Source organism: Bicyclus anynana, chromosome Z, assembly GCF_947172395.1.
Source record: "Bicyclus anynana chromosome Z, ilBicAnyn1.1, whole genome shotgun sequence".
Classification (NCBI taxonomy): domain Eukaryota; kingdom Metazoa; phylum Arthropoda; class Insecta; order Lepidoptera; family Nymphalidae; genus Bicyclus; species Bicyclus anynana.
In genome coordinates this window covers 15,886,151-15,911,914 of record NC_069110.1, presented here as the reverse complement: position 1 = coordinate 15,911,914, position 25,764 = coordinate 15,886,151, and the positions used below count along the sequence as shown (strand labels likewise).

The 25,764-nt window shown below is 36.3% G+C and overlaps 2 protein-coding genes across 5 annotated transcripts in view; both read left to right on the top strand.

The window, feature by feature from the left end:
• Positions 1-19,510, top strand: part of LOC112048039 (UNC93-like protein) — a 134,903-nt gene extending 115,393 nt beyond the window's left edge. For all 3 annotated transcript variants that reach the window (XM_024085389.2, XM_024085390.2, XM_052890765.1), the window contains 6 exons: positions 4,074-4,762; positions 5,829-6,051; positions 8,242-8,404; positions 9,048-9,315; positions 14,626-14,822; positions 15,570-19,510. In XM_024085389.2, the coding sequence (XP_023941157.1) occupies positions 4,093-4,762; positions 5,829-6,051; positions 8,242-8,404; positions 9,048-9,315; positions 14,626-14,822; positions 15,570-15,692 (1,644 nt within the window). In that variant the 5' untranslated portion in view covers positions 4,074-4,092 and the 3' untranslated portion in view covers positions 15,693-19,510. The remainder of the gene's footprint in view (positions 1-4,073; positions 4,763-5,828; positions 6,052-8,241; positions 8,405-9,047; positions 9,316-14,625; positions 14,823-15,569) is intronic.
• Positions 19,511-23,572: 4,062 nt separating this feature from the next.
• LOC112048034 (peptidoglycan-recognition protein SC2) overlaps positions 23,573-25,764 on the top strand; it is a 28,122-nt gene continuing 25,930 nt past the window's right edge. The window contains exon 1 of one of the 2 annotated variants that reach the window (XM_024085374.2): positions 23,573-23,851. In XM_024085374.2, the coding sequence (XP_023941142.1) occupies positions 23,653-23,851 (199 nt within the window). In that variant the 5' untranslated portion in view covers positions 23,573-23,652. The remainder of the gene's footprint in view (positions 23,852-25,764) is intronic. The other variant, XM_024085373.2, reaches the window with a different exon arrangement.

The following is a 25,764-nucleotide window of genomic DNA, read 5'->3' as shown; positions in this document are numbered from 1 at the left end:
AGATTGCAATCTATAAATCTAGAGTCTATGTGTATAGATCACAACACAATCTTGTGTTTTGTATATCAATGCTGGCAAACGTAAAATATCACGGCCACAATAACTTGTGAATGGGAGTAGTGCAATGATCCGTGACTACAAGTGCAGTAAATACTTTACGACTCTCACTGCTGATGATTGAGGAAACATAAACAATTTGTAGTTCTCAATAAAGATATAACATTGACAACCATCTTATCCAAGGCCTTTTCGTATTGATATATTTTTAGGGTACTTCATTATTCCGCATACAACAAGGAACTATTATTGTTTCGCCTTGCCCGTCTGCCTGTCTGTCGGCAGTTTAGCTGAAAGAGGAATACGTATAGTGTAGAGAGTATAGATAGCTGTAATGTAGTATCTACCTACAAGTAAGTATTTAAGTAATTAAATATCACGTGTCTCAAACGGTGTAGGAAAAACATGGTGAGAAAACCTGCATACCTGAGAATATTCTTAATTCTCTCGTGTATGAAGTCTGCCAATCTGCATTGGGCCAGATATTATGGGAAGAGACTCGTGTGGAATATTTATTTTAGGGTACTACATCTATGAGTACATGTAAATTGATGGCGGTATTGTGCCTCGAAGAGCACGTTAAGCCGTCGTTCGAAGAGCAGCATGGAGGACCTAAGCTATCTCCTCTATAAGGAGGAAAGCCTGACCCTGGTACTGTATATATATACTCAGAGGCACAATTATCCACCCTCTTTAATATGACGCGAGTATATAAAAGTGGGCGGATAATTATTGTGCCTCTGAGTATAGTTAATTAAAAATATTCAAATATAACTTGTAGGGGAAACACTTTATCTGTTGGACCCAATGAGATTGTTTCGGCGATTAAACCGGTTCCGATATTGATATCCGTTCATTTGCAGATTGCGAAAACTGGATAGAAAATAACTTATTATAATGTAAGCGAGGCCGACACCTGAACAGCACAGCAAGTGCATTAGCATTACACACACATAAACACAACTTTTTTAACGAATATTTGAAATTTTTATATCATCATCATCATCATAATATCACTGCAGGACATATAGGCCTTTTGTAGGGACTTCCAAACATCATGATACTGAGCCACCTGCATCCAGCGAATCCCTGCGACTCGCTTGATGTCGTCAGTCCACCTGGTGGGGGGTCGGCCAACACTGTGCTTACTAGTGCGGGGTCGCCATTCCAGCACTTTGGGACCCCAACGTCCATCGGCTCTTCGAACTATGTGCCCCACCCATTGCCACTTCAACTTCGCAACTCGTTGAGCTATGTCGGTGACTTTGGTTCTTCTGCGGATCTCCTCATTTCTGATTCGATCACGCAGAGCACGCAGATTTTTATATATTTATAATATATATCTATATTTTTATATATGTAATATGACATATATATATATATATATGAAATATTACTTCAAGCCCAAAAAATTGTGAACTCTGAACACGAGGCGTACGCGCAGTGTACAATCTTCTTGAACAATATTATAATATTATTAAACTTTGTGCACGCCACAGAGAGGTAAACATCGACCTTGTTTTATATTTTTACTTTAAAGATAGCGTTTTAAATTTTTATTTGGAAGTCGTCAGCATCAGAATCGGGGCTTTCCTGCAAATTTGCATAAAAAACAAAAAAGCAACCTCAGCATCTGATTTATTTTTAAATAAACAAACTATTGTTTTAACGCGTGATTTTTAAATCATACACAAAGTAAAAATATTTAATCAAAACTACGAGGATTAATTCAATGTTAGCTACTAATTACTAAGCCTACTTTTTATTAAGAAAAAAATCTTAAATTTAAACTACATTTTGACCACATTTGCCAAACACCCATAGGTGATTTGATTCCGGAATCTATTAATTTTTGGGAGAAGGTAGCAAAACAAAGATACTCATAAGACTCCAAACTGTCCGGCAGCGCCCTGAGCGCGGGGCGCGCTTAAGAAACTCTGCCAAGTGCGTGTCAGGCTACGCGCAAAGTAGGGTTCCGGGGATAAAGTTACTATTTAAATTGCTAAAAGTCATGTAGACTAGCAGATGCCACGCGGTTTCACTCGCGTAGTTTCTGTAGGAATACGGGGATAAAATATAGCCTACAGCTCCAGGGATTAGTGTAGCTTCCCAGCGTGAAATAATTTTTCAAATCGGTTCAGTAGTTTCGGAGCCTATTCTAGAAAAATAAACGAAAAATGAAATCGTTCCTCTTTATAATAGTATAAGCAGATAAATTACAGAAATCGGCGGTGAATTTTGTTTATCCATTTGGAGGCTAGCGTAACTAAACCAAATGAACACATTCGCAACGGTTTCCCACGGTGTCGCGCTCACAACTTCCTGCCGAATCCCCGTACGGCAGCTAATAAGCCTTTGGAGGCCACTAAATTGCCAATATTCAGGCTGACGCAGCATCCGGAGATTTGCGGACAATTCATTGTGTGTACCTGTGTAGGTACACAGCAAATGCGTGTACATAACACAACTAAATAATGGAAAAATACAGATACATCATCCTGTTATTATCAGCTTATTGTCATTTGTGTAAGGCGCTGTCAATTTTAGTTCATGTTTTAGCCGCGGGACTTCTTTCGTGGCGCGGAGTTTGCCTTCATATCGTTGATGCTAACAGCACTAGGTGCAACTGATTTATTTCAGAAATAATAATTCACGATTCTCGTAACGCTCAGCAATTATTTACCAATTACTATCCAGCCTTCACTCATCTACTAATGATCTTATTTATATTGTTGGGTTGCACAATACGATACCCTCATTAGCTTCACAATAAGTGCATACGTATTTATTTTTGATGCACTTGTTAGTGTTAAAGCTGTCACATTAGTGTCACACTGAAATAAGTTAGTCATTCCTAATGCTATGTGTTACTCGTATATTAATCTAATGATGGTATATTTTTATTGTTGCTAATTATACCTACCTAGTCTCGTTTGATAGATTGTAGATACTTAAGGCTAACATGTGGCTAGTGGTGCAACTGTTGCTTTTACGGCGAGTAGTTTTATAAGCGTTATGTTCATCTCCGAAATTTGGTGGTTCGATCCCCGCTGAACTATTGACCTACACTCCTAATAAATACAGTTTGTATTGCCATATTTAAAAAATATGGCAAATTAAAAAAAAATAGGAGTAAGATAAAATTGTTATAGACGACGCAACCCCACGTAAAACCACGTGTTGTAACTGAAGCGTAGATATTCCGTGCGAGTACACGTCCAAAACCAACAACAACTCAACGACCCATTGTGTAACTCAATATGTATGTACAATTGTACATCGGTGTTGTTACATTGGAAACGACGTGTTGTCTTCAGCTTTTGTCGATTGTCAGCTTGTTTAAGTGACAATTTGTGAACGCGCTGACAATGGTGATGTGACTACGAATCACGAGGTCTAGCTAATAGAAGGCTTCTTGGAAACTTCTTTCGGATAACTACTTTCTGGTATTTGCATTATTGATTTTTTTAACAAACGCCGTAGTTGAATAAATCAAATCAAATCACGTTTATCATATTGAAACTGTAAGAGAATATGAAACTGTAAGAGAAATCCCTTCGTTGATTTTAGATATCGTCCGTATTCGTTTCAGACGATATATGTTTCAAAAATATCGTCAGACTCGCACTACATATTGCAGCTGCGCAATATAGGTCGATTTCAATAAAGAGTATTCTGACTTATTTTTAAAATAGCAGTGTTCAATACAATATCCTTTCTTAAAATATATAAATTGTTTTTTTTTCCTAGGTTGGTTATACTCGTAGACTGTATTCAACCAACCGACGTACCCCACTTCGGTTTCATTAGAAGGCCATAAACGGGAAGATGGGCTTAAAAAAACTGAGTGTCAAGTGGACGAAGTAGCGGACATCCGTCATTAATTTAACTTAAATACGAACGAGAGAAACTGCTACCTCCCAAGAACTCTGGAAGAACTCTGCTACTTAGACTAAGACTGCTATAATGATGTCATTAGCAAAACTAGATTTTAATTGAAGTTTTTTGTTCAACAGGGCACAAGGAGAACACGGTATGACTGTGGCGCACGGCGGCGGCGGTGAGGACCACCGGCCGGATAAGGACTCCGTGTACACGGTCAAGACCGGCTTCAGAAACGACGCCTACCAACATGAGAGGGACCCGAGCGACGACATCGTCAAGCCGCCGCCTCTCCCCACCGAAGACGACTCGTACGCCTCGGGGAAGGTGAAACTATCGAGAAACGAGAAATGGAGGATATTAAAAAACGTGGCAGCAGTCAGCGCCGCGTTCATGGTCCAGTTTACCGCGTTCCAGGGGACGGCGAACTTGCAGTCCTCGATCAACGCCGCGGACGGGCTCGGCACTGTCTCCCTTAGTTCAATTTACGCAGCACTTGTCGTGTCCTGTATATTCGTGCCCACGTTCCTCATCAAAAGGCTAACAGTCAAGTGGACCTTATGCCTGTCTATGATGTGCTATGCGCCGTACATCGCCGCCCAGTTTTACCCGAAGTTCTACACGTTGGTACCGGCCGGCGTGATCGTGGGCCTCGGAGCGGCGCCCATGTGGACGTCCAAAGCCACGTATTTGACACAAGCTGGAAGCGTTTACGCCAAGCTGACTGATCAAGCTGTAGATGGCATAATTGTGCGATTCTTCGGGTTCTTCTTCCTCGCGTGGCAAACTGCCGAGCTGTGGGGAAACCTCATCTCCAGTCTGGGTGAGTACATTATTTTACGCAGTTACTTCATTAACTCATACTTGTACCTCGTTGGTATCAACACTTTTTGTTGAAACATCCGGGTTCGATGGTCTGATGATATAAAATTACGTTTTTTTTTATCGCGCAACAACCTTCTTGGTTTAATTTTTACGATACGAGTAGTTTACTTGTTCACGCTTAAATTAATTTCAATGATATGTAAAGTGTAGCGCAAAAAAAATACAAAATTTGCACGATAGTGACCCGATAAGCGTAAATGCTACAAGCTTATTAGCATAAAACTGTTAGTAAAATAATATATTAATTTTTAACAATTCTTAACTTTAATAATATTTTACTCGGTAATCCTAATAATAGTTGTCATAATTGAATTTTTTGAAGTAATTAGTAAAATATAATGCGAAACCACATAAGGTTCGGGTCCTAGGTTGGGATATATGAGATACCTACTGAATTGTTCCTTCTTCTTGGAAATTCAGTTTTAATTCTCACCCCGGAGTTGAGAAGTTAGTGGTGTTAGACCCCCGTACCTCAGAGAGCACGTTAACCAGTCGGCCCCAGTGATTATCATTAACATATGATAGTGGTCACTAATACATTTACCATTATCACCCCAAGCCTCAGACCAATTATAGACCTGTATCGCACTCATAGTCACGAACAAAATTGTCTGTCATTTTCTGAGGAAAACGAGCTTAGATTTGATATATATTTTATACTAAACTAGAAGTTTTAGCCCGTTTTTTACACAATTCAATTACACAAAAAGGTATTTTTACGGAGCTCTTTAACCGACGAACACGATTACAACTATTTAACATCGATTCTATAGAGACAGTTTTTATAATCGCATTAGATGGTTGATCATATACTTTGACAGAAAAGTAACGTTTAGCGAGGCAGGTCCTATACAATAATTGGTCTGAGCCCCAAGCCCACCAACCCGCATTGGAGCAGCGTTCCAGGTCTAAGCACATCCCTTCTCCTCTAAGAGAGCATGGCCTTGTAGTAGAATATAAAATAAGTATGTTAATATTGATGATTGATGATGGTATGTTCACAGTGTTCTCCTCTGGAGTACACAGCGGGAACACGTCCAAAGAGAACAGTAGCAGCGCAGTGTTGGCGTGCGGCGCCAACTTCTGCGTGATCGGTGGCGGTCACCATGACAACCGCAACCTGCACCGGCCGCCGGACAGCGAGATATACGAGATCAGTGCCATATACCTCGCCTGCGTCGTCGTCGCCGTGTTGATGGTTGCTCTACTAGTTGACCCGCTTTCAAGGTATGGTTTAACTTCGTCGTTTTATCAAAGTCAAAGTCAAAAGTCAAAATTCATGTATTTCAAATAGGCTTAGTTTACAAGCTCTTTCGAAACATCACGAAATAATATTAAACTTAAGATAATGGTGATAATAATTATTCGAAAACTTAATATTAAAGTTAGGGGGTTCCAAACGCGCCTTGGTCCGAGAAGAGCCCACAACAAACTCAGCCAGGTTTATCCTTTTTTAGTTTTTTTTTTAACAATAGGTATATAAGTAGCAATGTAATGTAATACATTTCTTTTCCAAGCAATTTTGTCATTTACGTAATCATTGACATTATAATACGACTTTTCTATAAGCTTACGTTTAATAAAAACTTTGAATTTATTAAGAGACATGCCAGTGGTTTCATATGGCAGTTTATTATAAAAACGATCAACTTCAATACAAACACTGTTTTCTTTTTGAAACTTAGATTTCTTAGGTTATTATTCTCTAGAAGTAATCTAAGTTTCAAAAAGGAAATAGCGTCAGCTCTACAATATATAATAGTAATAATGTAAGTTTCAAAATAAGCGAAGAGCGTTCCATCTTTGTCAAAACATTATAACATATTTGCCCTCTAGACTTTAGGAGGAACATCATACCGAGCTTTATTATTGAGAAATTAAGCCTCACTATATAAAAAGTTATATGAAAATTCTAAATAAAATTAGATAATTACTAATGTATGTTTTTGTTGACATTAAAAAAACTTTTTTATTTAACAACTAAATCTTAGGTTACATATCAGAAAATATACGTAGATGTTTGATTAGATTAATATTTATTATGTATGCAAAAAAAATTATATATTGTATCAGTACTTTGCGAAACTTCATTAGAAACTATAGATTGACTAGTTTTGGACTGTCAAAAATTCCTCAATGTGTCTCACTCTTGCTTAGTGTTTACTACGTATGCTTCCCAGACGCATGTTTCAAGCATACTAAAGTAGCAATTTTAGTAAAACATAGATGAATTCATTACAAATAACCTTGAATTTAGGAACATTAAAAAACTGTGGCTATCAAGTTACCGATTCTTCGTCTTCATTTCCTATATTACTGTTTCAATTAGCTTAAAATGTAAATTGAATTCTAATTATACCAAAAACCTTCTGGATTTATGAAGTACGAAAAAGACACGTAATTACTGCCTTGAAAATGAATTTCACGGCTGTTATAAAATTGCAAACAGCGTCGTTGACGCATCGTCGTTTTAAGAATATTCCAAATTGTTAATTGGCCAATTCCAAGTCTCAACAAACTTATAATTATGTGTATGTTTTTAGAACTCTGTTTAAAATAAGGAGAGAACGCAAATGTATTTTGTATATAACATACCTACTCAAAAGTTACAATATTAAAAACATTAAAACAAAACTTTAAAATAATTGACCCCTTATAGTAACAGGACGCACAATCATGTAGAAAATTTCACTTAAGAACTAGTAAATTTTGCTTTGACAGTTTTAGAATTATTGGTAAAAATATTACAGCTAAAGGTTGAATTTGCAAATGCGATACTTGAGTTGAGTGCCGTGTGTTTGGCACTCATTTAGTGGGGACTTTTTTTGGTCGCTAATTGTGCCTCCACTTTTTAATAGGAGATCGATGTTTAAAACAGACATCGAAACTTTTTTGAATAAAAGAAAACGTTACAATTAAAACAACTGTGGTAGTGATTCGCATTGATGATCCAGCATTAGGAAGCGTAAGAGTATTTAAACTTATATTATAAAGAGGTAAAGTAGTAGTAGTAGTAGTAGTAGTGGATCTACTGAACAGATTTTATACATTCTTTTACTACTAGAGAGCCACATTATTTGTGAGTGACAGATTATATTTAACCCCCGCATTTTTACGGAAAAGGGAACTATATGCGTCTATGATTTTACGCCCACAGAATATTTAATAACTATATTGTCAATGTCAAAAAAATGCTCCACATCTTCCCTACATTCTCCAGTCTAAAATATACCTTATGAAGTATAAAATAGAGCACAATTTCGTTTTATTTCAAAGTGTTGCCCAACTCGAGGTACCGGGTACTGTAGTATCCGCGCGCACTTCAGCGTATTAAATTACCGGGATTTGGGGTTTGTAGTACCCGCAATCAATTAAGTAGATAAAGAAAGTATAATAGAAATAATATTTTTTGTACAGGTACGGTGAAAAGCAGAGGACCTCTGAGGCGAACAAGTTATCCGGAATCCAGCTTCTGTCAGCCACGGCTTACCAGCTGAAGAAACCGAACCAACAACTGCTCATCCCGATCACGCTGTGGATTGGAATGGAGCAAGCTTTTATTGGCGCTGATTATACACAAGTGAGTTATGTTTATTGAGAAAGAATACAATAAGAAACTTAAGCTAATATATACTTATAATAAAACTGCAACAGGTCCAATTCTGTACATTGAAGGTATCTTAAAAATTTATCGATACTTAAGCCAAAAATTGGTGGTCTGTCTGTATTTTTGTTGAACGGGTATCTTGCTGAAACTACCAAACGGATTCAAATGAAACTTAGCATTATTTGAGACCATAATGCATAGGCTGTTATGATGACGATGATTTGTAAAAATCGATTTATATACTAGAAAAATACCAAAAATAATTTAGTTCAAGATTATCATAATTCTAAGGGTTAAAAAGGTTTTGAATATAAATCGTTTTTTTTTAAATGATAAGTGGACAATTTAATATATATTAAACATAAATATTAATACGAGTAGAAGGGGGTTAGATATGGGTTCAAAGTTTACATGGAGTTTCACACGGACGAAGTCACGGGTGTCTGCTAGTTTATACTAATAACTGTACAAATCATGCCGATTTACCTAGAAAGTATGTCATATCTTGTCCCAGGACTTATCAGGAGCCATCACACTGCCTTACCATTGCACCAACGAAGCAGTTCACGCTTCTAGTTATATGAAGTAAACAATTAAAGGATCCATCTTGTTACAGGCCTACGTCTCGTGCGCTCTCGGCATCCGTTCCATAGGCTACGTGATGATCTGCTTCGGAGTAGTGAACGCGGTGTGCTCGCTCCTCTTCGGCTCAGCTATGAAGTACATCGGACGGTTCCCGATACTTGTGATGGGGGCCGCCTTGCATCTCGGCCTCATTGTTTGGCTCCTCATTTGGAGACCGAATCCAGAATCGCCCTCCGTCTTCTTCGTAATATCTGGTCTGTGGGGAGTCGGGGATGCGGTTTGGCAGACTCAAGTCAACGGTAAGTTTTATTGTCATAATACAACAAAATTTTAGCCTGTGATAGTCAGATCTTCGTCGTTTTATAAGTTCTGAAAGTTTGTCCGCTCATGCCCTTACCACACGGTCAGTGGCGTGCACTCATAGATGCAAAAATGCTCTGCCTACCATGATGACTTACCTGTATGGGAGAAGGAATTTACTATTTTATACAATTTGTACACACAATGCCTAGCCTACTTAAAATGTTTGCGCACGCCACTGCACACGGTATAAATATAAGAACGGTAAGCTAGTAAATAAATATATATTTCCAATAGGTACATCTTTATCGAATTCCATTCATTTATGAAATAAATTCCAGTGTTTATTTAGAATACGTTTACAAAATCAATTTGTGTGTCTTTTTGTCGTAAAAAACGATAAATAAATACAACTGTATGGCAAAAAAAAGTCTTTTGAAAACAAAAAATCTAACGTCAAACAGAATGCGAACTACGACCAACACGCTTTCCGTATTGATTACTCAGTATTATTATGTTTTTATACAGAAAATGTACGTGATCTTAAAATGATCCATTCATTTTTGTTTCCCAATCACTTCTCTATTATAGGTATGTATGTACGTAAATAGTTGGCAAATTAAATTATTCTTATAATACCACTACAGAACATAAATAGTATTTATTCACATATAATAATAATTATTTTAGAATCTTAAGTATACATTCAATCAATATAACTTATAAGGAGTCTTACACGCGGATAAGAAATAATTTAAAAAAATAATGAAAAATCTTGAAATGTAGTCTGAAGAAATCTATTATTATATTCTTAATTAAAAATGCGTTTTTTTGTATCATCGAACTTGAAGCTTAGCTTTTAAAAGTGCAAGGATAATTTAATTGTAATTTCGATGGTGAAACTATTATCATTTAAACAAAGCGTAGGTTTTTAGATATTCCCTGGGCGGGTTAGAGAGATATGAGATAGTGAGAGAGACTTAGACTAATATATCCCGTGGACAAGATTCCTAATGAAATATCTTAGAAACACACATTGACCTTCTTATGGTTTCCTGTATCTTCAATTACACAAACATTGCGCGTCTTATTATATTATAACATGTTTTGACCGCAATAAAAAATACACTTGTGTATTTATTTGCACGCGCGATGTTATATGTCAGTGAATACAATTCATAGTCGTACATAATGATCTCTTGGACGATTATACGATAAAATCTATGGGATAGTAGTACTGGACTTTCTAGATAATTTGTTACAAGCATGTTACTTTTATATATAATTTTTTTTATATAAATATTGTTCGCCAATAGGGATAATAATCTGATTTCATTATTTCACACCGATCCAGCTTTACAAAATGCATATCGTAGTGATTTACTACCATATGCATTATGCAAAGCTGGATCGGTGTGAAATAATGAAATAAGTATCCTCTTGGATGCGTATCTGTAATCTGTGTCTGTAATGTTGTCAGATATTTACTGATTAGACAAATATAAATGTCTTTGAAAATAGGCCCCAAATGAGTTCTCCTTAATTGTCCTAATGTATGGCCAATTTTCAGCTCTGTATCCTATCCTACTAATATTTTAAACGCGAAAGTTTGTATGGATATTTGTTTCAATGAACTAAAAAACTCTTTAACACCGCAACTACTCAACCGACTTAAATTGAAATAGCTGAAATTTGGAATGGAAATAGATTTTACCCTGGATTAACATATTTAATCCCGGAAAATCCATAGTTCCCGAATGATTTGTGAAAAACTAAAATTCACGCGGACGAAGTCGCAGGCGTCCTCCAGTAATTCGTATAATTTGGGCCCGAGTTTGTATGAAGACTGGGTTATTTCCAACAAGTTAATTCTATTATTTACAATGTATTTGTATGAAAAAAAGTCAATGATGGTATGGCATGGTTATACAGTCATTCCAAAACGACCTATCGTTTAACGTGAAACTAACTTTTAAAAATACGATACAAATTTCGTAACCAAGTTATGTAAACAGGTACATAACTTGGTTTTTGAATAAGTTTACTAAATTACAAGATATCAAAGAAAATCCGCAAAAACAGTGCGATCACACGGCATGTGATCATTTACAGAGTCACTTAGAGCACCTCTTATTATAGCTCCGACCGGCCCAAGCCTACCACCGACGAGAATAGAAATCATTAAAAGCTTCGCTATATTTAGCCCATACGAGAACCAACTTGTCGGGAATACTTACATAAATGGGATTCAGCTTTAGATGACCATTTTCCTTAAGGCTATAAATATTTATACTACCTTTATACAGCTAAAGATACGAGATAGATAAGTCCCGTATAACTAGTTAGTATTGTTATTTACCTACTTTATTAAATTAAAGAATTGAGTAAATAATGTTTTCTTAGTTAACAAAAATTCCAAATGTGTGTTATGAAACTGTTGCATAATAGGGGTTTTTTTTAAATGTTTTTATGTAACAATTGTAATTTAATCTCATGTAATAAGTTATAATGTACAAGTATATGTTTGAGCAAAAGAAACCCCATACATAATTCGATTCAATTGTTCGTTTAGAGTACCCAAATATATAGGCAAATTGACACATGAATACGTGGGAAGTAGAAACTCAGTTCATATTTGTCACTGGCCCATCATCATAAGCCGATGGACGACCACCGCTGTTAATAATGATGATGATATTATAGAACTACCATGGTTACGAACATGGGCTGATAATTTTTGAATTTTTATCAAATGACGAAGGGCCGGCTACCATAACTTCTTTGATCATATTGTATTAATCATCGATCGTAGATCGTTAGATGTGCGTCAAAGCGTCGCGAAATTGTCATTGGTTTCGCACATTGAGAACGTCATCACTCGTAACACATTTCTCTTTATTCAATTATACACTTCCAAAATGAACATAATTAAGGGATTAAAATAAGAAAAAACAGTAAATGTTTTCTTAAATCCACTTCCACTCACAGCATGCGCTTGTTACGTACTAAGATAAGATGTGCGTGCACGTCTTTGGGTAATGACATAAAATTGTGCGTTCTTTAATATGGAGGGGCCCATCTAACGATTTATATCGATGGTATTAATGGTATTAATATTACGATTAATATTTTGTAACGCTACAAACGTGTCAGAGCGCTAGAAACGTCGCTTCTCGACGTCTCCTTACGGCTCATTTAATATAGACCGGCTTTCCGGGCCCCTAGCGGCCGTTCACTTTCGCCACTTTTTCATCATCGTTCATCTAATTTCGACAGTTCACTTAATTTCTACAACGTATAACAGTAAAAGGTATGAGTACTGTTTGACTGTATCACAGTTTATTAAAATGTTATTTCTGTGGACTGTATTTTATAATAATTCTATAATCTTTAATATTTCTATTATTTCGATAGAATAGCCGGCACATACACAATAATGTTTTGTCTGTTGGATTAGGATTTAGGATGATATAGGAGGACTAAATGCCATATTGAGAGCCGTGATAGCCCAGTGGATATGACCTCTGCCTCTGCCTATGATTCCGGAGGCAGAGGTCATATCCACTGGGGCATGCATGTCCAACTTTTCAGTTGTGTGCATTTTAAGAAATTAAAGACCACGTGTCTCAAACGGTGAAGGAAAACATCGTGAGGAAACCTGCATACCAGAGAATTTCATAATTCTCTGGATGTGTGAAGTCTGCCAATCCGCAATGGGCCTTGGTGGACTAAGGCCTAACCCCGAGACTCGAGCTCGAGACTCAAGATCAGCAGTGAGCCAAATATGGGTTGCCATATTAGACAACCTTGCCTTTACGTTAGTAGGCGTTTAGATATTTAGTCGTGCCCCAGTAATATCACAATCCTGATGGGAATAAACTTTGACAGTGTGTGTGAGTAACAGAACAGACAACGCTAAAAGCTAACACTTTTATATCTGTGGGGTGGGGGTATATTTAGCTCGCGGGGTGTATATTTAAGGAACGGTAACATTGTTTGGTTAATCTTATCCTAATAACTATATAAATCATGCCCACGTGGAATGGTGGCAAGAATACTGGCTGCATTTCCGCGCTGGACAGCCAGGCTGATCCTTTGCGCAGAAAATGAGCCAGCCCTTTCGAAATTCATCCGAAAATATTTTCAAAATTTACACTTGTTGACAGTTTAAATGTTAGCTAAGTCATATACGATTTTCGTCGTCGTCTCGATAACTTGGCGCAATGCCGCGCGGGCACGTGCGACATTGAAGGCACGTTTTTATCGTTGCACTCGATAATAATTACCATACGGGTTACATTTGCCATCAGAACCAGAACACGTAAACAGCGCTAATCGTGATGAATTATGTTCAATTCAAAAAGAGGTAACTTAATTTGGAATTTACAGGCTTTCATGCCAAAGGAGTGGCGGTAGGCTATTTCAGCATAACTCCCTTAATTATATAAGGAAAGGGGCTCTGCCAGCATAAATATTCCAGCGCTAATCGAGCCGGAATAAGTCGGGATGATGGCAACACACCTGATGGATTGACGCTGGTTCCCTGGGAAATGGGACGGGCCCTAATGTGGGACGCTACACACGTTGACACATTAGCACCGTGTCATATCAGGGGGACAGAATCAAGATCGGGAGAAACATCATTTTTATCGGTCTCGGTCATTAAACACCTGATAGTGATCGTTAATGTATTTAACATTATCACCCTAAGCCCACCAAGCCGCGTTGAAGCAGCGTTGAGGTTCTAAACTCCAAGTCTCCTATAAGGAAGGAGGCCGCGCCCAAAAAACACACAATGTGCCTACGGTGGTTAGACTCGGAGGTGACTGTCATCCGCTCGCAAAGAAGATTATAATTATGCAATATTGGCAAATAGTTGCTTCCCGTTTATCATCTTTTTGAAACGTAAATGCAGTCTATCTATCTATATCTATACTAATAATATATAGAGGTAAAGTGTAGTGTAGGGGATAATCTCTGCGGGGTTATCGTTCCAGTATCTTGGGACCCCAACGACCATCGGCTCTTTGAACTATGTGCCCCGCCCATTGCCACTTCAGCTTTGCGACTCGTTGAGCTATGTCGGTGACTTTGGTTCTACTGCGGATCTCCTCATACTGATTCGATCACACAGAGTTACGATCACATAGCTCGTACCATCGCCCACTGTATAACTCTGGGCCTTCTTATGAAGCCCATAATTAGCCACCAAGTCTGGGAAACATAAATCATCACTGGCACACACACACAAAACTTTGAAAACTAAAAAAAAATAGATTAATAATGATAGATGTAATACTTGTTTCCAGGATTGTACGGCGTGCTGTTTAGACGAAACAAGGAAGCCGCGTTCTCCAACTACAGACTGTGGGAAAGCGCTGGCTTTGTTGTAGCCTACGCCTACTCTACCCACCTGTGTGCCAGGATGAAGCTATACGTGCTCATGGTGGCACTGCTAGTCGGGGTGGCAGGATACATCATCGTGGAGATATTGCACAAGAGAAAGGTGAGCTTGATAACGAATTTCAAAGTCAAATCCATGTGAAACGATAAACAAAGTCTTGTCTCCCGTGGTATAAAATGCTCAGCTGGCATATTCACTAATTAGGCCTTTCATCTCACGTATGATATATCAATTTCGTATATGTCAACTAACATACGTCAAAATTAGTGAATTAGGCTACTATTGCCGCATTTCGCTTCTCCAAAAGTAGGTGTTCTACGAGATACAATAATACGCTGCACAATGCACATAAGTAACTATGTTTGCTAAACTTTCACTGTAGGTATGCTAGTGTGAATGTGCTCTAAGTCACATAGGATTAGAAAACTAAAAGGATATTAGAAAACTTTGTAAAATAGAAAAACAATGTTATGATGCATCAATAGAGTCTGTAACAGTAGAAGATTCGAATTAGAAACGACCTCCCCTTGGCCAATCTATCCAAAACAACTATATTAATGATAGTTAATAATGGTAAATAATAGTTTAGCCAGGAATTTTTTAGGCAACCTACTTGCAATATATTTTTTAACTTATTAAATTTGATATAAAGTTTTGATTTAATAAATAGATAGGTGAAGGTCGTTTCTAATACAGAGCTTATACTATAAGTCAACATGAATTCAATGAATACATTCGGGGAATGGGAATTTGAAATCAACTCTCCCACGTTCAGAAGAACTTGCAGCTGAACACTGAATCAACAAAACACGAACAATGTGTTTATGTATGTATATTTTTTAATTTCAGGCGCTTCGTCTAAAGGCAATAGCCGAGAACCCCGTTGAAGCAGCCGAAGCCGCCAAGCAGCCTCAAGAGGAGGATGACGAGAAGGACGACATTGACGATGATTTGATAATCACGCACCTGTAAGCCCCAGGCGGACCACGGTTAAGCGCTTTAAAGCGCCAGAACATTTGCCATACCCATTTTATAGGTACAAAACGAGCTATCTCGAATTTAATCTATTTATATGTATCTCTTAGTTATTAGGCTTCATATTAAGGAGCGTGTAGTGTAATTGATCGACGATTTTTATAGATCTACGACAATCGTATTTTTCAATTCGAGGATAATATATCTAATGGACCGCCACCGATCTTCGGCTCGGCGTTTTAAATATTGCATGTTTTTTGGCATACCACCGTCGACTGAATGAGATAATGTTCTGAACTTATATTATGTTATGTTCTAAGAGCATTTATTAGGTCGTGGAACATCAGATTGTTGATATTTCATACTTATAATTATAGAACTTTTCCTTCCTTTAACTAAAAATGAAACAAAAGGTGAAACCATTTTCTTGTTCCCTTGTAACAACTAACAATTACAATTAGTATAGGGTCTTGAAGACATGTTATAAAACCCATCATTACAATATTATAATCGTATACATATAATGTACTACCCCTTTTTTGTTAGTAAATTATTTTGTTTATTATAATTGCATCGCGTTTGTATAGATTGGATATAAATTACGTAATTTCAAGTACGATGTAACGGTATTCTTAGCTCTGTAATAAATAGTTCCGTTATTTTTGTCTCTCGAGATTTAATCACGGGCTGGCATTTTTTGTTGATACTACAAAAAGTCACAGACGATTGACTGGTTAGCTAATTGCACGATTTGCTGAGCGTTTTATTTAGAGTCATTATTCTATTAGCATTAGAAAAAAAATAATTGAAATATACTCAAAGTAAGCATGCCCGGTGACAGGTCATCCTTTACAAATTTATGCTTTGTGGTTTTAACGTACAAATATACCTAGCTGTAGCTACCTATTACTAATTCTATAGCGATGACGATAGGCCAGCCTTACACAGGCAGCTCGAGCAGTTAGCCAGTGATCAACATAAATGAACTGCTCTTGCAGTCAGAGTCAACAGTTTGAAACTGCTCGAAGTAGTTACAACTGCTCGAGCGGCTCGCGTATGTCCGTAGGTAGAAGTCTGCTACAGTCGCAGCTTGAAGCAATCGATCCTGACTACTTCAAGCTATTTGTATATGCACCGCCGTATAATGCAATTGAACGCGCTCTCATGCCACGGTACCAAATAATAAATACCATGCATGCCAAGACTAGTCCAAGATTCAACGTAGAAACGACTTCCTCATCTGTTGAAAACCATTTTATATCTAATTTAATCAATATTTTCTTTGGTCTTCCGTTTTTCTTATACTAGACACATATATAGAACAGTTGGATGAAGATCGTTTCTAATTCATATCCTCTACTATTAGTGTTTGGACTTAAAATCAATTAAGTTATGCTATAAAGCATATGTGCTTTATAGCATAACGTAACCACGTTATCAACTAAGATGTCTGGCCATCAATAAGTTCTCTATGTCTATCTATTATTATTTGTGGCCCCATGACTGATGATTAATTGCCTGACGACTATGTCATGCAGGATTCAACGAAGCTCGAGAGGTAACAAAAGGCATCCCTATGTACCTTTAGAATATTTGACATAAATAATACTATGTCTGCACCGACCATTGCAGTACTTCTTGTATCTGCCTTTTTAGGGTTCCGTAGTCAACAAGGTACTCCTATTATAGTTTGTCCATGTCCGTCTGTCTTTCCACTGTGTAGGTCAGATACTATTACTACAAGAAAGCTTGTAATTAAGCGTATATTCATAAAATGTCAAGAAAGTCTTAAAATAAAATCTTGAAAATATTTTTTAGCCTACTTGTAAAGAGGGGATCATTTTTTTACACGTATAAGTCATAGTGTGGGGACTCCGTCGACCTTCGTAATGAGGGTGCTAATTTAATCTACGGAATTCGACACTCCGCGTGGCCCGACATGCACTTCGCCGGTTTTTATTATTTTACTGTCTGTGACAAAATAATGTTTAATGAATATATTAAATACTAGGCTCAAAGCAATCATATTGTCTGTTATTTCAAATTAGGGTATGGGTTACATTCCGCAGTATAATTACAGTGTGGAGTCTGTGCTCTTTTATTGTTCTAGAAGAAAGTTCAAATTCAAACAAAAATCAATTACCTTACATTGTTCAAAGCATATACCGATCGCATTAGAATCAATTCTCCAATTTACGATCGAAATTAATTTGTTTTATTGTGATTTTATCGATAAGCGAATTGTTTAGGGAATAGTATCAAATATTTATTTATTTTCTCTTTTTTATATAATATACAATTAGCATAATGTTGAAAATTAAACTACAGAATAAAGTTATGATAACATATAAAGTGTGCGTACAAAAATTTGAAATTACCTACCTACATAGAAGATGTCGTGTTTATAAAAATATATTATTAACTTTATATTATAGTTATAATAAATGTGAATTTGTTAACAGTAAGCGTATTTTTGTGGTATTATTGAGGCAGCAGATTCACCATAAGGCACTTAGATCAAATAAATTAATTTTATAATTAAGGCTATAAATATTTAGATAAGTTAGATAAAATATTTCAGTAAACTACAATTACTTACTAGCTAACATGGATATTGTTAACTGACCAATGCCCCGACTTCCCCCGCGTGGATTGTTAGAGAAACCGTATGAAAATTATTGGCCCAGATCTAGATCTTCATAAAATATCGTATAACTATGAAACGTCCCAGAGACAAACAATGTAATAAGAAAGGCCTCAGTTTTGATACTAAATATACAATTTCTATTTTTCTAAAAAAAAATTATTTGTGAATTTATGATTTTTTTTATTTATAATAGTTATTACTGTTGATTTAAAGGGAATTTTTTGTTGCATAAAAATGTTTTACAATGAGGTAGTAATTACGTAATGCACTTGTATTGTAATCATGTCAGATTTCTGTGTGTGTGTGTCGACAATTAGTCGTCATAACATAGAATATTATCTTCAAGAATGCCAGCATTAAATATTTTTACAACTGCTGTGAATACGTAATGAAAAAATATATTTGCAATTACGAGTGCGTTAAGCTTGACTACTTTTTATTTTTTGATTTATTAAAATTATAAGAAATCATCTTTAGTTTCATAAAAATGTATGATCTGTTAATTAATATTTATCTATAATAATTATGAATGTCGAAAATATTTAGTTTAAATAAATTAAAATGATAAAAATATATAACCACGTGTAATTTTGTTTCCATATTATATTGAAGGGAAGAAATCATTTTATGATAATATATTAATCTTTACATTGGGTAGATATACAATTCTCAAGTATACGAGTACACTTGATTAATGCCACCCAGATTAAATTCAGAATAAAAGGTATATTTTTTACCAGCTGAGCCGACATCATAATTTTTTAATCGGTTGTTTAGATGATGTTTTTGTATCTCAAATTTAATTTGTTTAATCAAAATATCAAGGCCTATCTACTTTTGAAATTGCAAGCTTTAAAGTTTTCCTACAAGTCCAGATAAAACAAAGTGTATTGTATTTTTATATGATTATATGTTGCTAGGGTAAATGTACCACGTGATAACATGATAGCTGTAAAACGTAAGCGTATTATATTATTATTATGTTACAATTATTGTAAATTTGATTTTCAATTGTACTTCTTAAGTTATTCTAAGGATATTATATCAATTAATTAATATACAGACATTGTTTTTTCTAATATCATTTATTAATTTTATTCTAAGTAGGTAAGTATAATATATTATAAAAATACGAATTTGTGATGAAAATAAACATTAAGTTGTTTTATGTTTTGAATTATTTATCACTACCTCATTCCTTATTAACCGACTTATGAATTCGGTCCGCAGACAATATTATCGGAATCCCACAGCTTTTTAGGGTTCCGTAGTCAACAAGAAACCCTTATAGTTTCGCCAAGTCCGTTTGTCTGTCTGTCTTTCAGCGGTTTAACTCAGATACTATAATAACACTGTCCGAGAAACCGTAATCTTTTGATATGCCTTAAATTAATACACTGGCTTGGCGCCGGCTTTAATCAGTTAGTAGAATAAATTAAAATCATTGGTTTTATAAAACATAGATAGTTCGTAGCCATAGGATTTGTAAGCCGTCTAATGAGCCCTTGTCGCACCGACACTGCACGTTGTAGTCCGGTCAAATTAAACCAAAAAATAAGAGTAAAGTTACCTTAATTCCCACCAAGCTGAAAATCTTGTTGAAAAGCTAATTGTACTTGTTTTTTACTTTTGGTGTTTTTAACGAAACATGCATATCTATACTTATCTAAGCAGGTAATTTTTTTAGGAGCTCCTTACATAGAAAGAAGAAAGCGAATGCATTTATTAATAATTTCTTGCCGAGTTGAATTTTTTTAAAGGCTTCAGCACATTCAATTAAATTTGAAGAAAAGAAAGAAATTTTTGTTGACTGGTTGGAACTGTCATATTTTCATCAAATAAAATATCAATTGATGAAGATGTAGCTAAAGTTCGACGGCACTGGCGTACTCATGCATATTATGACGATTACAACTTTTACAACTTATTGAATCATTATATCTCAAAAACGGTGGCTCGTAGAAAAATAGTATTACTAATTTTTTGTAGATAATTTTATGGTCTACAATTTTTGTCTGAGGTATTTTATGATAAAACTTACCGTTTTGCTGAAAATCGCGAAAAACTCATTTTTTTGACCTTTGACCTTAAATATATTTTTTTCCTTACAGGGGAAAGATGGGGATCTATCAAATTTTGTTTTTAATGATATTTTAAACAATCTTACCGATATTCAGCTTGGTGGGAATTTATGTAACTTCGAATGTTTAAATTGACCGGATTAGTTGTGGCAGTATTTGTTATCTCGTTGTGCAAGCAGCTCCTCAAAAATTAGTAGTAATAGTAGCGGTATTAAAGAGTAACAAACATTTATACAAACTTTCGCGTTTATATGTAATATTAGTAGGATATTCTCAGTATAAATATAAATACGACTAGGTACACAAAAATTCTCGTGTCAGCATTAGTTGCCGAATTCCTAGCATAGCTCGCTCCATCGCTCGCTAAGTGACTTTTAGCTTTCTTATGACACCCACAGTTAGCGACCAAGTTTCAGATACGTACTCGTAAGTCATCACTGGTAACGCCACTTGTACCGAATCGTAAATCTATGAGTAACACGCACTATGTTAGAAAACATCCGTTGTGATAACACCCTAATGTTATCACCCTTTTTGAAGAACAGAAACATCACGCCTCGGGTGTTACTTAAATGTATTAAAATATAGTTTATAAGTCAGATAAGTACATCCTACGAAATCCACTCCCTGGAACTGTCCAGGGTTGTATTTTTATTATTCTTATTTATTACTAGCGGACGCCCGCGACTTCGCCCGCGTGTAATCCTACTACTCCCACTCTCTCAACCCTATCCCTACCCTTCCCCTACTCTGCCCCTATATTTATCTAGCGGACTCGTTCAAGCTTCGCTATGACTTATGTACACTTACTTCTTCCCTACCCTACCCTACCCTGGGCCTGTAGTAGGCCGATAAAATGGGCTGTTAATGATAACTGAAATTTTATTCCAATAAAAGACATGGCCTGGGAATCATAATCAACGATTGTAGCAACGGGCAATGAGGCGTTGCACAAAAATACATTGAATTGTTATTAAATTGTCAAAATTTATTACTGCGCCTGCTTAAAATGTGCCGCAAAATTGCACCATAACGTAATTGCTAACTTATTATTTTTAGCAGAATCTTGGGGTTTCACACCCATAGTTCGAATTCTCGTGGGAATACGGGGATAAAATATAGTCTATGACATTCCCTGATAATGTAGATCATCATCATCATATATGCCAATGGACGTCCACTGCAACACATAGCCTTTTGTAGGGACTTCCAAACATCACGATCCAGAGCCGCCTGCATCCAGCGGTTCCCTGCGACTCGCCTAATGTCGTCAGTTGATGTCCATCGGTTCTTCGAACTTGTAGTCACGTCAATGAAAACATAAAACAAGCATATTTCGGAAGCCCTCAGTGATAGCTCGAATTTTAAAAGTTTTTTTAATCATGTTTTTATGTTATTTCAAATCAGACACGTTTTGGTGCGGGGATGTAATTATTTATATTGTTTAAACAATATAATATAAGTATGCTAGTTATATAAAAAACATTTATGAAATAAAATAATACCGACTTCAAAAACTAAAACGTACCTACTCACAAAACTGAAAAGTGAAAGAAAATATTACAGTATTATATCTATTGATCACTTTGAAGGCGTTGCTAAAGATAAACTAATGAGTAAACAATCAATCGTTCCCTCTTTTCCCAACCTTAGGGTTGAAATTATATTTCCGAATGTCATCATCATCATCATATCAGCCAATGGACGTCCACTGCAGGACATAGGCCTTTTGTAAGGACTTCCAAACATCACGATACTGAGCCACCTGCATCCAGCGAATCCCTGCGACTCGCTTGATGTCGTCAGTCCACCTGGTGGGGGGTCGGCCATCCATGTATATGGAACCATTCCGAATGTATATGGAACCAATTTATAAATATAACTACCCTATCTATTAAACAATGAATTATCTAACTAGGACTACTCAATAAAAAGTTATGTTTCGTTATACGTTTAAATGAATGGTTAAACAATCAACCATCCCTTGCTTTCCTACCCTTAGGGTTGGAGTTGTTTTTCCAAATTTATGCCATTTTCGGACCATTTTCAGAATATATCCTTTCTAATATAAAAAGAACAATCAAAACCGGACCACACAGTAAAAAGTTATGCTTTGTTTTACATTACAATTAATGTAAACAATCAGTCATCCTCTGTTTTCCAATCTAGTTAGTAGAAAGCCTTAATTTATCCTCCATATTTAAAATAGAGGTAAAGAGCGCTGCAGACTTATATCATACATACTTTTACCGCTGGAAGCTGATTTATTTCTTCATGATTACTAGCGGACACCCGCGACTTCGTCCGCCGCTAGACCTCTTGTTGTATCGCTGTAAAAATGGAGTAACTTATCCCGATTTCCCATCACTTCCCTTCACTGCTCTGCTCCTATTGATTCCATAGAGCGTGATGAAAAGTATACTGTAACCTGCCCAGAAGCATGAAAAATAATTGTATTAAGTTTCGTTAAAATCCGTCGAGTATCATTTAGACACACAGACAAAAATTTGACTGATTGTATTTTTGGCATCAGTATCGATCACTTATAACCCCCATAGTTATTTTGGAAATATATTTGTATATTACAATATGTATGCATACATGTACAGAATTGACCTCTTTACAGATTTATTATAACTACGTAAAGCAAGTGAAAACAAATATAACTCGTGCACATTAACTTGACACCTGGCTACCAAACACAACCAAACAAACATATTACAAACATCATTCGAACCCGGTGTCAAGTTAATCCACACGAGCTGTACTGTACCTCAGAACACAATCGATCATTGCTCCATCTAGGCGTATTATCGGATACAATAGATATGTCAAAAATTGTCACACATAATACAGATAACGTGAAATGCACAATCCACCAAATTAGGGGAATGATGCATTGACAATAAAGACATATACAAGTTTACAAGAATTCGATAACGCATCACATCGAATATATAGCAAAGTATACTTCAGAATGGTTCTTGTCACTTTAGCCGGAATTTATAAAAAAAAATAATATAAACAAAAAAATAGTAGCAATTTCTGATAACAGAGAGAGATAGCGGAACCGTAGATGTATCGTCATATCGTGTAACTTCGGCAACGGCGAACGAAATTAGTCGAGAAGTCACCAACTTACAAAGTCACTCATGAAGTTAGTCACATAGAGAACATCGTCGCGGGCTGTCGTGTCGATCAGTGTATATAGTGATACACGAGTGCTACGATGTGGGCTGCCAACGGCGTCGTGCCCGCTGAGCCGGCGCGCGACGTCGCGCTCATGGACGAGCGAACGGTGTCCGCGATAGCAGCGGTGCCTGCGCCGCACATTGACACCATCAACGTTACCCAGTCCTCCAAAGTCCACGTTGGTACTAAAGTCGTATCCATTACGCAGAATGTCCACAACAAGGAAATGCTAAAAGGTAAGTCGCAGGCGCAGGCTATTGTCCTTAAGTTGGTGTTACATTAATTAGGTATACCTACTAAATAGTAGGTAAAGCTAATTGATGAATCAATTGTTTACTCAACACATGTTTGTTTGTTGTTATAACAATAAACATGAGTTTATATTTGGCAAGTTATCTGCACCGAATGTTAGCACCAACTAAATAAACAAGTTATTTGTCAATATGTAATCCAGATAGTTACTATCATAGGTTTTGTGCTAGCGTTAATGCTTTCAATATGTTATATATTACATATACATTTCTCTCATGATATGAATTGTTAGTTTATCTGTGTGTCAGTTTACGAAACTCTAGTAATACAAAAATCTCTTTGTTGTAATAAAAAGAGGAATTCTTGAAACCTGCATTATGTACCTATCTACCTAAAGTTGAAGGCTAAAGTTAATGTATTGCTATTGATTCATACGCAGCTTTTTGTCATAAGTAGGTACAGTCTGGCAAGTTCGTTGATGACACTCCCATGATATGCGGGCGAAGGGGGGAAAGACTGCGCGGGTGTGAAATTGTGCATGCGGCGAAGTGAGGTGCATCAGTCGTGGGTTTTCATTCATCGCTACAAGCCCCCCGGCCCGCGCAGACCATCGGGAGTGTTACGAATGAAGTTGCCAAGCTATACCTACGTAACTGTGAGACAAAGCTTATAGTCAGGTAGCCTTTAACGTTCTTCATTTACCAATTGTAATTTGCATTAGATTAAGTACATACTTGTATTGCTAGTGCCTTAGCACATTTATAAACATTTAGGTATGTCCTCATAAATGCTATGTGCAATAATTATAAACTGATAAGAAATGTTTTACAGGGCAAAGCGCACAGCGAATAATAATAATTGTCACATAAATAACATTATTATCGTTATAACATATTAACGGTTTAATTAATTTGTTGTGTCTTCCATTTGATGTTTAGCTTGAGTCCCCATTACGTGGTGGCGTGCATTTCATATATGCACTACTTACCCCTCTCCTACGTATTAATACAACCTTTTTTTGGAGATGGAATTTTCCATTTTGTATACATTTTGTTCGTTTAGTGCCTATCCTAGCTTGTTGTGAGCTGTGTGCACGCCACTGTTATTAAATAGTATGGATGAGTATAATATATTGTTATATTATATTTTATTATATGTACCTATAAATATTACTTGCTTATAAGCGTAAGTTATCTACAATCCTCCATAAAAACTTAATTAAATTGAAATTCATCGTCATATCAGGTGAGAGATCAAGTGTTAAATTGGTGATATTGGTTTGCAGTCAAATTATAAGTTTGTTATTCTGTTATTATCATTCCTTATTATGACGCGGCAATTGATTCCAAGAATATGTTTACCTAGTTATCTAACTACCTATGTGATTCCCTACCAATTTAATGTTATCAGTAGATATTTACTCAGGTACCGGACTAGTAGCTCAGCTCGTTGTTGCCTGGTGGGAGGCTTCGGCCGTGGCTAGTTACCACCCTACCGACAAAGACGTACCGCCAAGCGATTTAGCGTTCCAGTATGATGTCGTGTAGAAACCGAAAAGGGGTGTGGATTTTCATTTTTCTCCTGACAAGTTAGCCCGCTTCTATCTTAGATTGCATCATCACTTACCATCAGGTGAGATTGTAGTCAAGGGCTAACTTGTAAAGAATAAAAAAAGCACGTAGTAATAAAAGCACGATAAATTGCATTTTCTGATAATTTGCATACGATTTTTTAGTTAGCCCTGGTAATGTATCACAGCTGACACATTTAAATTATGGCGGAATAACAATGTATTTAATTTTTCAAGTAAACTATTAGTCAATATTAGTAGTAATTATATGAAATATACAACCAATATATAAACCATAATTTTCATTATAGATTTATAGTTTGCCTT